This window comes from Aphis gossypii, chromosome 3 (genome assembly GCF_020184175.1).
Source record: "Aphis gossypii isolate Hap1 chromosome 3, ASM2018417v2, whole genome shotgun sequence".
Classification (NCBI taxonomy): domain Eukaryota; kingdom Metazoa; phylum Arthropoda; class Insecta; order Hemiptera; family Aphididae; genus Aphis; species Aphis gossypii.
In genome coordinates, this window is record NC_065532.1 from 17,486,413 (window position 1) to 17,498,313 (window position 11,901).

The window sequence follows — 11,901 nt, forward strand, 5'->3', positions numbered from 1 at the left end:
AAGTCTCACTCCTTAAAGTAAAAAATATTAACATTATTAATGTATCATAAAATAATTAAAAAAAAAAAGAAATATTTAACTTTCTGTAAAAGTAATTATGATATTATAAATAAAAATATCAAAAAATAAAAATAAAAATTGTGTTTATATTTATATAAATTTAAGATCTCTTTAGTATATCATAATTATATAAATATATAAATAAAAGTGTCACTATATATTTTACAACTACCTTTCCGTTAAATATATATATATATATTATATATATTCTCAATTAAGCAATGAATATATTGTTTTTAGAAAATCAGATACAGGCACTGGACTCACTTGGCTTTAACCGATGTACAATAAAATTGTGCAATATTATTTAACTTGATTACCACAATTACCATATTGGAAAAATTGTTCTGATCCCCTTTGTAATTCCAGGTTATTGATTTTATGTTAATTGTTGTTAAGCTTAAGAATAATTTCCTCAGACTTTTATGGAGGATTGGATTCTGTCAGCAATTATTATTTAATCGTTGAAGATTTACTGAATTTTTTTAGGATTTTTTTAATATTTAGTATTTAAGTAATTTTATAATAACTTATTCTTTTAATTGAATCATGTGGTAATATTAACGTTTTTAATTTATTAAATACAGTGTTCATTAATTTAATTTTTATATTCAATCTTAAGTTACTATATATAAAAAAAAACTATTTTATTGTATTATATTTTAATTTAAAACCATTAAAATGAATTAAAAACCATGACAAAAAAAAATAATTAAAATGAATATAACTCAAAATAACTTCCATGTAATTGTTTGTTGTTGTTGTTTTTTTTTTTTGCAGATTTTTTATATGTTTACATGATGTTTAGAAAACTAGGTATTTTCGATCTGTGATAAATTTTCTTGAAAAGTATAAGGTCTTTAAAGTTAGTAATAATGATCATATAATATTAATACTTAATACATGCTATACATCTTATTACTGAGAAGTAGAAATTAAAATCGGTTAAAAAATTTTTCTGAAAAAAGTACCTATTGTTGTTTATATACATTTTACTAATCTAAATTAAAATATAAAATGTTAAAATTTAATACAGAATTGAATAAGTTCCTATTTACTTACATTATTTTACAGTATTTAGATAAAAAAAAATATTTTTTTTCTTAAAACTCTTTACAACGTTGCCATTAGAAATTCATTGTTACATTTGTTATAATATTTTTATATTTTTAGTATGGACGATATTATTTTTTAAAGTATAAAATAATATAGAATTAAATTAAAATAAATAAATTTAATATAGTTTGTATTAAATTTATATTTTTAGGTAGGTATCCAATGAATAATTAGAGTACAAAGTACAATACATATTTATTTTGTAAGTTTCGAAACATTCGATGATCTTACATATTTTGTTTAAATAATATTACCTAATCTAGGCTTTTACGAAGTTGATTTTTGTTCAAACAAAAATAGATTTTTTTATATATACATAATACATATATAAATTGCTTACACATCATTGAGTATTTTTCTTTAGCCACCTGGTGCGCCCTGTGCATACATATACGCTACTCCGCTGTTCGTTGTAAGTTTGTACATTAGTCGCCTAGGCAGTGGATGTATCGATTCAACTTTAATTTTCATGACCTACGAATGTGGCACAAAACTATGTCGTACGCATTTTCTCTTAAGAGAATAATCCAACAAGACAATAATCACACAAACTATGACGGTGACGAATCGGAAGAAACTAAACGATGTTCGTGCATCATATATGTCTGTCGGAAGCAATTTAATTAACAAGCAAAATACCGTTGAGTCTAAATTTTCCACATCACCAAATTCATACTGGTAGGTTTACTCTAGTCTATTCTAATATGTATACTATTGTTATAAACTTTACAAGTTTTTAAAAATTGCAAAATAAATCTACAAGAAACATTAAACAATAACAATAATCATTATGCGTTTTAATCACACTTAAAAATTATGTTTTTATTTTTTATTTAGCAGCAAAGATGTTCTTGAAAATTATGTTCCTATGACACCAGAGGATTCAACTGCTTCATGGTTAGATGTATGTATATATATATGTATTGAATACTCCTAAAATGTTATACATAATCGTTTAACGGTTAAATTTTGTAGGCGGAAGATAGTTATCAAGTCACCAATTTTATAAATGAAGCACAACGCATACTCCACGATGAAGAAAATTTTTCTGATGCATGTCACAATCGACTACGCTCTGAATATGAACAATGGAAACAAATTCCACACCTAAGGTCTTTATTTTCAAAATTTATAGTTTTTCCTATAAGTGTTATTCACGATAAATATACAAATGAGTGTACCTACTTTCAAATTAACTTAAATATTATTGTCAGCTATAAATGACACGATATTCTTCATACACAGGTACAATATCAAATAAATTTTATTGGTTATACACCACGTCATAATAAATAAATACTCTTGAATTAAGTTTTTACAGTATGAATTAATAGTAATAACTGTGGTTGTAAATTATTCTTTATTGCTTATACTGAGATACAGAGTTTTCGCAACTGGTATATTTGACAAGTATAGAAATAATAGTATGTGTAATGTGTATAGTGTATATTTAGCCAATATTATATATGATTAGTTTATAAAACAAATTCTTCAATATCTAGAATATTTAATAAATATGCAGTATTATCCTAATACATAGTAAAGTATAGGCAGTATAACAAACTCAACTTTCCACGCAGTTAATAAACGTTCAATATTGGTGAAAAGGAAATATGATTAGAATGTTAAATTATTGCCATATTGATTATAATATTATGATATTTTGTTATATAATGACTCCTTACTGATGTTACTTAAACCAAAAAAAAAAATAACTTAACTGTATTGTTATGTATAATTTACTTAGTCTAAATGAGAAAAATCTATTTAAATGCTTAAACAAAATTTAAATATTTATTGATCTATTTTAAAATATTATACGATATCTTCATAAAAATAAAATCTATTACTACTAAGTTTATTCTTAAAAAGTGCATTTAGTTAATATTGTGGATCAGTTTGTATTAATTAATAATATCTAGGTATGTATGTAATTATTGTATGATTTATATTATGTACTGTTATAACTTATAAGATAATAATAAGATACTTATAAGATAATAATAAATTGCGAAACACACCCAAGACCCGGATGTACCTAAAAAGCCTATAGATAACGCCGTAGTGTATTATAGTTTTATTTTTAATTCTAAATAAAGTTGAAGAGATATATAATAGTAGATTTTAGTGATTTTACTATATTTATGTTCAAAATGTACACCCCATGCCCGTATTCATTCAATTAATAAAATAATATATATTTTAAACCAATAATTAATTATTCAATATTATTGAATAAATTAAATTCACAAAAACATAATAGGTGAGAATAATATTAAATTTATACAATTTATTAGGAAATAGATTGAAAATAATGAAGTATAGACAATACGTATAAAAGTAGTGCGCGATAAGCTCACATCATAATCTGCATATAATATAAAAAAATCTAAAATACAATCGATACTAATGATAATAAAAAAAGCCAAAGAAGTGCGCGCGCATTGTTTATGTGAGAGTATGACGAGATTTAAAAAATACATAGAAATTCGAGATTTGTCTTTTGAATCCTTTGATTTTTTTTTTAACCTTTTGTAAATACAATCTTTGAGTACAACCTTTTTTTAAATTAGTATAAACAATGTAAGGAATAATATGATCTAAATAATTTAATCAACGAAGACCTCCATAAATCTGACCCACCCGTGTACCAGTTATTTTACTAAATCAATTGAAAAAATTAGTAAACTGTAACATCCTTAAACCAAATCAATTGTTGAGGTTAGATAATCACTCTGTTATACTTAAAAAAATTGTATTATTTAATTTTAAAAACATAACGATAATAATAAACATTACCTATCCCTCAACTCTCACTATAAAACGAGTAGATGTAAATAACTATGTATAAAAATTGGCCTTTTTCCTTGTTTTGGATTTTGCTCTTTTTTCTTTCGCCACTTTAGTTTTTGCTTTTTTTTATTTCGCGATAATTATTTCATTATCATTATTATATCTGAAGACTTATATCCCATATTTAAATATTTTACTATTTTTTCCATCTAAAGTTCTTTTTCCTTAGAGGTTTATTTTTCACTAAAAAGTAGTGCTACATTTGATTGCTTATATACTATACTACACATTTCCATAACTAGACAAACAAGTAGCGGGAAAACTAATGCAACTATTGAAGTATATTTAAGTGTATTTACCATTCCTTTGAGTTGTACCAAATTTACCATCACGATTTTCAGTAAACACGTATATATAGAAATTAATAGTACATGGATAAAACTGTATATTTGTATATCTTTTTTATGGAATGAAAGTACATACACTAGTGACTATTTGTCAAATATACCAGTCATAGCATCCCGCTTTAATCAAAAAAGAATAATTTATTTGAATGGTAAAACGCATGATTTTTATTAATATTTTAATATAGTTTATGTACTACAGTCAAATATCAGAATTCTCTACGGTATTACCTATACTATTATGGGCATTATTTTAATTTTTAAAGTATTTAGATGATGGTTAACCGTAATATAGAATTAAGTTTAATAATATTAATCAAAAACTTTTTATGGTATTGTATTTGCATTAACACTAAATTGGAAGTTACAACATTTTAAATATGACTTGGTTTTTAATTACTTTCATTAATTAATCATAATATGACAAAGTTTAGTAAATATATAATAAATAATAATAACCCGTAATTTAGGTAGGTATACATATTTATGATGATGTCGTTCATAGTTATTGAGAACTATATAAAAATTAATTTTCAAATTTATTATAAAATATTAATTTACATTTTTAAATTAAAAAAAAAAACATCAGATTTCGACAAGTTAAACCTATAAATAAATATTTTAAATAGTATGACACGTAATATAATATGTCCCATTTCTAATTAAAACATTATATGTTTAACATAATGAGTCTTTAGATTTATCTGATGACAGATCCAAAAGTTATAAATTAGAAGAAGTACGAATAAACCTTTCTTACTCTATTACAAATTAAAAATAAATTTAATATTTATTATTTTAGCATAATATAATATGTAAATATGTATAATATACTATGCCTCCTAACCTGCTGTAGGTTTTAATTTATTTAAATTTTAGACTCATATAAATATATTATTGATATGTAAAAAATTTTTTATAATTATGATTAATATTATTTGATTTTGATTAGATGTTTTTAACTATATATATTCACACTTAGTATAGATATTTTAAGACAAGTTTTTTCTATTGATTTTGTGATAGGCGACGAATATATTTTAGGTTAAATGACAATCCCAAACTTGACTTACAGACTCCTACTATTTACATTTAATGTATACTTATACTTAACTGATGTCAATATTGTAAATTATACAGAATATACATTGCAACATATCAAGCTATAATATACATAAAGGTTGGGTGAGCTATTTATAAAAGGTTTAGTGTCAAAGTTTGTAATTCACTCAAAATATAAAAATACTTGGATATTTATTTTAAAGGTTAAATATTTTTTTCATTAAAATGCGATAAAGATCTTTAAATTTGTACATTTTTGGAATTTATTAAATTTCTATAAATTATAATTAACTTCGTACATTATTCTTTCCTTTAAATCATATTTTAGTTAAATAATTTAAATTAAACATATAATTAATATGTATATAGTTTAACATTAGTCGAATAATAATGAATAATGATTATAATTTATAAAATTAATAAATTTGAAAGCATTGTGGGTTAAATACATTTGTTAAATATTTATTCTTCTTAGATTAACTTATCATTAATTATGACTTCAGTAAACACATAATATATTTTATATCAATGTCTCATTACAGTCAGAATTCAGGGGCGTTTATTTTCATTTTGGTACAGATTTATTTGTTAAATAGATAATCAGTTCAATATAATTTTATTTTATTGTTACATAATTTATTGAAAATTTTCAAAAATTATACTTTAAACATTTTAAAAATTAGTCCTTTTATGTCAATGTTTGTACACTATAAATCTATGTTAAATAGTAAAAGACAAAAATCATTTATGTGATTATTTGTTGTTTTATTTTTCATTCAAAGAAGTTTTGCTTTAACAATATAAGTAGACGTTTGAATACAAATACTTTTATTGACAAACAATTTATTTGTTGTAGAATAGTATCAGAGTATCTCAATGTAAAATATTTTGTTTGATCATTAGAAATATTTTTGATTTAATTATTTTACTGAGTTTAAAATAATGTCTTTGATTTCAAGCTGCAATACAAAGAATTAAGTTTATGAAATTCAAATACATTTTTTTTTAATAATAATTTACGAAAGAAATCAATTATATTAAATTAAAAATGTAATGTCAAATCATAATATAATAATGGAATAAAATATGAATATAGGTATTTTTCCCTATATCTGTTTAATATATTTTGGTATCTAATTAATGTGGAATTGTGGAGATCCTTCAGTTATTTAAAACAATACCTACTATAATATTAGTAATATTATATAGTATATTATTAATAATAATCATAATAATACAACTTTGTATTTTTTGAATAAAAAAATATTAATTAAAAATTAGAGTTCAAATAATTGAGTTGCCAAAACTTAATACAAATATATTTTTTTTAGAATTTTTGAAAATTAATTAATTCAATCTTAAATAAAAACATTATAGATTTAAATCGACACTTTAAATGAAAATAAATAAATTATTCCTATATTTTAATTATAGTTTAAAGTAAAGGTAATTTAACTGTGTTATTAATTCTGTTATTTTCTCGTATTCATGATCTACAATAGTAGACTAAAAATGTTTATAACAATTATTAGGTACAATGATTTACAACATTTTTACTGTTCTTGATTTATTTTGTATTCAAAAATATAAAACACTATGATAATGTTGTGATAAATATACATCATATACGTCACTCACTGTGAAATCAATTAAATTACTGTTTGTATTTTATTGCTTTAGGTATCTTAGTAGAAGTTATAACTTAAATATTTGTATATTATAATACTCACTATCTCACTATATTGGTTTCCATTTATGTATTCAGACTTTAGATAATGTTCTAATATTTGTAGGTATAGCTGTGTACAAATTAAATAGGAATACAACTATTTACTTTATTATTTACATAATAAAGCATATATGGTTTCTTTTTAGTTATGTTAGAATCTATAACACTACATATTAAACACTACGACAACAGATTTAGTACCTATTGACTATTAGTGTCTATCATACTAATGTTTTTATTATTTTATTATATATATTTTTTTAGAAACTCAGATTTGTATCATTATAAAATATTGAAAATTACAGAATAATTGGAAAACGAATCGAATATTCACGAGAAAAGACTCAGGAGGATGATAAACAAAAATGCAAGGCTCGCAGTAAACCGTCAACCGCTAACAACAGGGATTTAGATTTATTGCGAGATCGGGTTGTAAAGATCATGACGGAAACGTTATGGCAACGAATATTAGACAAAACTAGCATCAAAAGCGTATGCCAAAGACAATCTATGTTAGAATCGCGACGAAATTCTTCTGGTCGAATAGAGTCTGCATTAATTGTTTCATCGATACTACCAACTAGCAGACCGTCAATAATGTTTAAATCGTCCCGTTCAAATTTAGAAACAATTAACCAAAGTGGACTTGTGTGCCAACAACAAAAGTAAATAATTAAATATTTTAATCAATAGTTTAAATAATTATTTGATATCATTGATATACATTTGTTTTTATTTCTATTCCCCTAATCATCATTTGGATAACTTAAATTAATTTTACGAGTACTTCTCAAAACAATGTAACATAAAATGTATACCTATATTATATTATAAGTTATTATGCATGTTTTCTATAAAAATTCAGTCTGGAAATCAATAGTTATATACTTATATAATAACTATAATAAATTAATAACTATTATAATATATCACTTTGTAGTGAAGCATAATATGACTACAAATATTTTTAATATAAATATTTTTTTATTCGTTAGAAAAATTAATATAGTAAGTCATCAAAAGTTAAAAAATTCCGAAAGTAAGTTTTACTAATTAAAAATTAGGGAAGTTTGGTCATATATTATAGAGTATAGATTGTATAGATATGTTGTTATAATAATGATAAATGCAATCAGATTATTTTTGATTTAAATTTCATAATATTTAGTTCCATAATATTCTAGACAATTTTCTTTACTAATTTAAGTACTAAATTCATTCATGTCTACAGCTAAATCTTTTATGAATAATTATAAGTTTTTTTAAATTATCTTCGTTCAGAATTTCTTGGTGGGTGTACCATAAAATGACGCCAATATGCGAACATAATGTCTATTTAAATTAAAAATAACTGAAAGAAACATTTTATTTAAAAAAATATGTTTGTATCATGTTTTACAGTAACAAAGAACATAAAAAAAAAAAGTGGCCAAATAACAACGTAAATGTTTTACCACCTATCGAAACCCATCAAATGGTAAGTTGTATAATTCTTAACGCTTTATCTATAGGTATTTTGTATGACGCACGAGAGACAAATATACCTACACAATTTTTCATGTTTTGTGTACTCCGTACCTATACTTAAAAATATAATTGGATTCTAATTGGATAGGTATCTATGAAAATGTTATAAATTAATAAATAATGATAGTATAACGTAGGTAGTACCTATATTATGACGTATTCGTAGATACAGATATTCGATGATTTAAACAAACCTGAATTATTATTATCATAATTTAGAAGACAGTCTAACCTAACTTATAATTTAATCTTAACATAAAACCCCATTAAAGATTAAAATTAAAATTAAAATTCCAAAATAAAAGTTACCTTATTTATATATCAATAAATGTGTACCAAGTTATGAAGTTCATTAATATTCCCATAACATTTTGAGTTTACATAGAAATTATAACTGAATAACATAATACGTATCCCTTGCTCTTGGTTTGAGCTATTGAATCTGTTCAAACTGAATAATGAACATCATTAAACCATGTGGTGCCTATAGTAGCTTAGATATTGACCCCGCTTTATACGAGGTAGGTACCTTCAAAGACCAAATTGTTTAAAATTATTCGGTCGATTAAAAACAGTGTCAATTTAGTTATTGAAGTGACATAAAATTAGAGAGCTACATACAATAGTAAACATAAATTATCTTAAATAGCAAAGTTATTAATTATTATTTTTGCTATATGTCTATAAAGTATAAACCTACTTTATATTCTATGTTTCTGTAGACTCAGAGCTCAGATACTATTTAAGTAAGTACTTATTTGTATTTGCTGATATGAACAGAAAAATGACAGTAAATATATAATATTTTACATATATTGTAATACACAATCCTATACTTAAGACTTAAGGAGGGCAACATTTTAGTTGAAGGTCGTGAATAATTTATAACAGGTGCTAACGTACTAGACAACTATTGTGATCATGTAAAATTATTGTCTTGTTTTTATTAGACAAGTCATTCTTACAATATAAAAATAAAATGTGAGATGTGTAATATGTGTAACCACAATGATGAATGAATTATTATTCAGTCTACATATTAATAAAAAAAAAAATGTATGTTATACAGTATTATATACTATATACCAAAACAATTAAATGCATATATATATAGATAAGTAGTAGGCATTATTTCATTTGATTTCAACCTCGCGTGACTATTGTACCATTATACTTCAAGTCTAAATGAACACCATAAAAATAATTGAATCAAATTATATTTAACATCTTTAATGTCAATCAAAACATATACTAGGTATAATATGTTGATTGTAAGTACTTACTCCTCAATGTATTGTAAACTTTATAATAGTTTATGAAAATATAAAGTTTTAAATTTTTAATAGTTTTTAATCTATTTTATGGACTTGAATGAATAATGATATGTCACATACTACACCTACTAACTTTCTATATACACAATTGAAATATCAAAAATACATTTCATAATATAAACTATATAAAACATTAACATTATTTAGTCCATTACAATCGCATAATATTATGGCATAAATAAATTATTAAGGAAAATAAACCGCTCGATTATATTGTGCAATAAATCATTGATCGACTGTCGATATGAATACACGTGTATGACTACCTATATAATTATAATTTGTTATTACTTATTATTATTCTTACAGAAGATAGTAGACAAGAAAAAACGCTGGTTTTCCGCCGTTAGCACGCCTGGGAGAAACCACGTATTACCGAGACCAGTGACTTCAGTTGCAACTCACGTCAACACTTCGGTAAGTAATTTATAACACAATTTATATTATAATATACATGCCTGCAGTAATCACGTATGTATATTGTATTCCCTAACTCTGGGTTTTTCTAAGATCATACCCAAAAAATATCTTAAATATAAAAATAAAAACATAATTTATATGTACCTGTACCTAAGACCGGACTAAGAGTTGTAACATATAAATCAATTTATGGGATTACTATACTTTCGATTCGGCAGTAGAGTAATAATTGCGGCGGGCAAAAAGGTACTCCCCTATAGATTAATCAACAGTATAAATTTATAATTTTTCTAAAATTAAAAAAAAATACAATACATTTATATAAGATAAAAATATTATTTTTTTAAGTTAATGCATGTAATTACAAGTATAAAATATGTACATTTATTTCACGTCTCTTTTATGATTTTTATCAACACTATAACATTTTCTAGATTACAAAAATAACTTAATAATATTATTTCATGAATTATAATTATTATAGGGTTAACATTACATTATTTATTTTCAAACAAGTTATAGCACCTTTTTTATGATTTCTCATGTACTCACTTAATATTATATTTTAACGATATGAGTACTTGCGATTTGTTTCTAAGCCATAAAATAAGTTTTAAAACTTTTGTTCAAATTAAAAAAATAGGTTATGCTTTCGATTTTTGCGAGTAAACTAGTCCATTTCCATCATAGTTTTTACCAAATTACTCAAATGTGAGTCTATGATAATAATATACTAATATAGTAATATGTATGATTATGATATAATGTGAACAGTATCTGATGAAACCTTTTTTATATTTTATACATCAAATAAATTATTTGTTATACACTACAGCTGGTTCGTTGTACAACATAATAATATGTGTATTGTGTATAGAAAATCGAAAAATGTATACTACCTATAATAAATGTATGAATTTTGTTTTGTTTTCTAGATTAACGTGTGTTTTGAAATATCGATCGATGGCAAAAGTATCAAAAGCTTAAAGAAAAAAGGTTACTGTTCCCCATCGTGATTATACAACGGGCATAAAAATATTCCATGAACGCATTTACCTAAAAAAAAAAAAAAAACTATAATACGTTAAAAACAAAAATTTGTTAAAGAAAACAATAAAGAAAATATTTTATCAATACAATATATTATAGGTATATACTCCGATGTTATAATATTTATTATATAGTGCAGCGTATTCCACCGTTGACCACGTATCTTACATATAAGTAATATTATAATATCATAGTCGACCACAGTTTTTTTTTTTTAAGGTCTTTTCTACTAGGAAACGCACGCGTAGGTACCGTACGCAAAAAGTGGCCCGCTAACGCTGCCGTCGCTGCCATATCCTATTTACGATTTATATTTACTCTTCCCTGCCACGACTCGCCACTACCACCACCACACCGCTTCCGCTTCCATGGCGAACTTGTGTGTGCGCGACGATTTATATATATA

At 23.8% G+C, this 11,901-nt stretch overlaps 1 protein-coding gene across 1 annotated transcript; it reads left to right on the forward strand.

The window, feature by feature from the left end:
- The first annotated feature begins 1,613 nt into the window (after positions 1-1,613).
- Positions 1,614-11,803, forward strand: LOC114130983 (uncharacterized). The gene is made up of 7 exons (XM_027996089.2): positions 1,614-1,854; positions 2,014-2,080; positions 2,152-2,288; positions 7,470-7,829; positions 8,566-8,641; positions 10,335-10,442; positions 11,381-11,803. The coding sequence occupies exons 1-7, from the start codon at positions 1,730-1,732 to the stop codon at positions 11,459-11,461; spliced, it is 954 nt and encodes a 317-aa protein (XP_027851890.2). The 5' UTR covers positions 1,614-1,729; the 3' UTR covers positions 11,462-11,803.
- Positions 11,804-11,901: the final 98 nt, after the last annotated feature.

Bases quoted from the DNA above. Each gene is read 5' to 3' on its own strand.
- LOC114130983 (XM_027996089.2), top strand. From the start codon at position 1,730: ATGACGGTGACGAATCGGAAGAAACTAAACGATGTTCGTGCATCATAT. The intron at 8,642-10,334 runs GTAAGTTGTATA...TTATTCTTACAG, and splicing joins CTATCGAAACCCATCAAATG to AAGATAGTAGACAAGAAAAA. The intron at 10,443-11,380 runs GTAAGTAATTTA...TTTGTTTTCTAG, and splicing joins CAACTCACGTCAACACTTCG to ATTAACGTGTGTTTTGAAAT.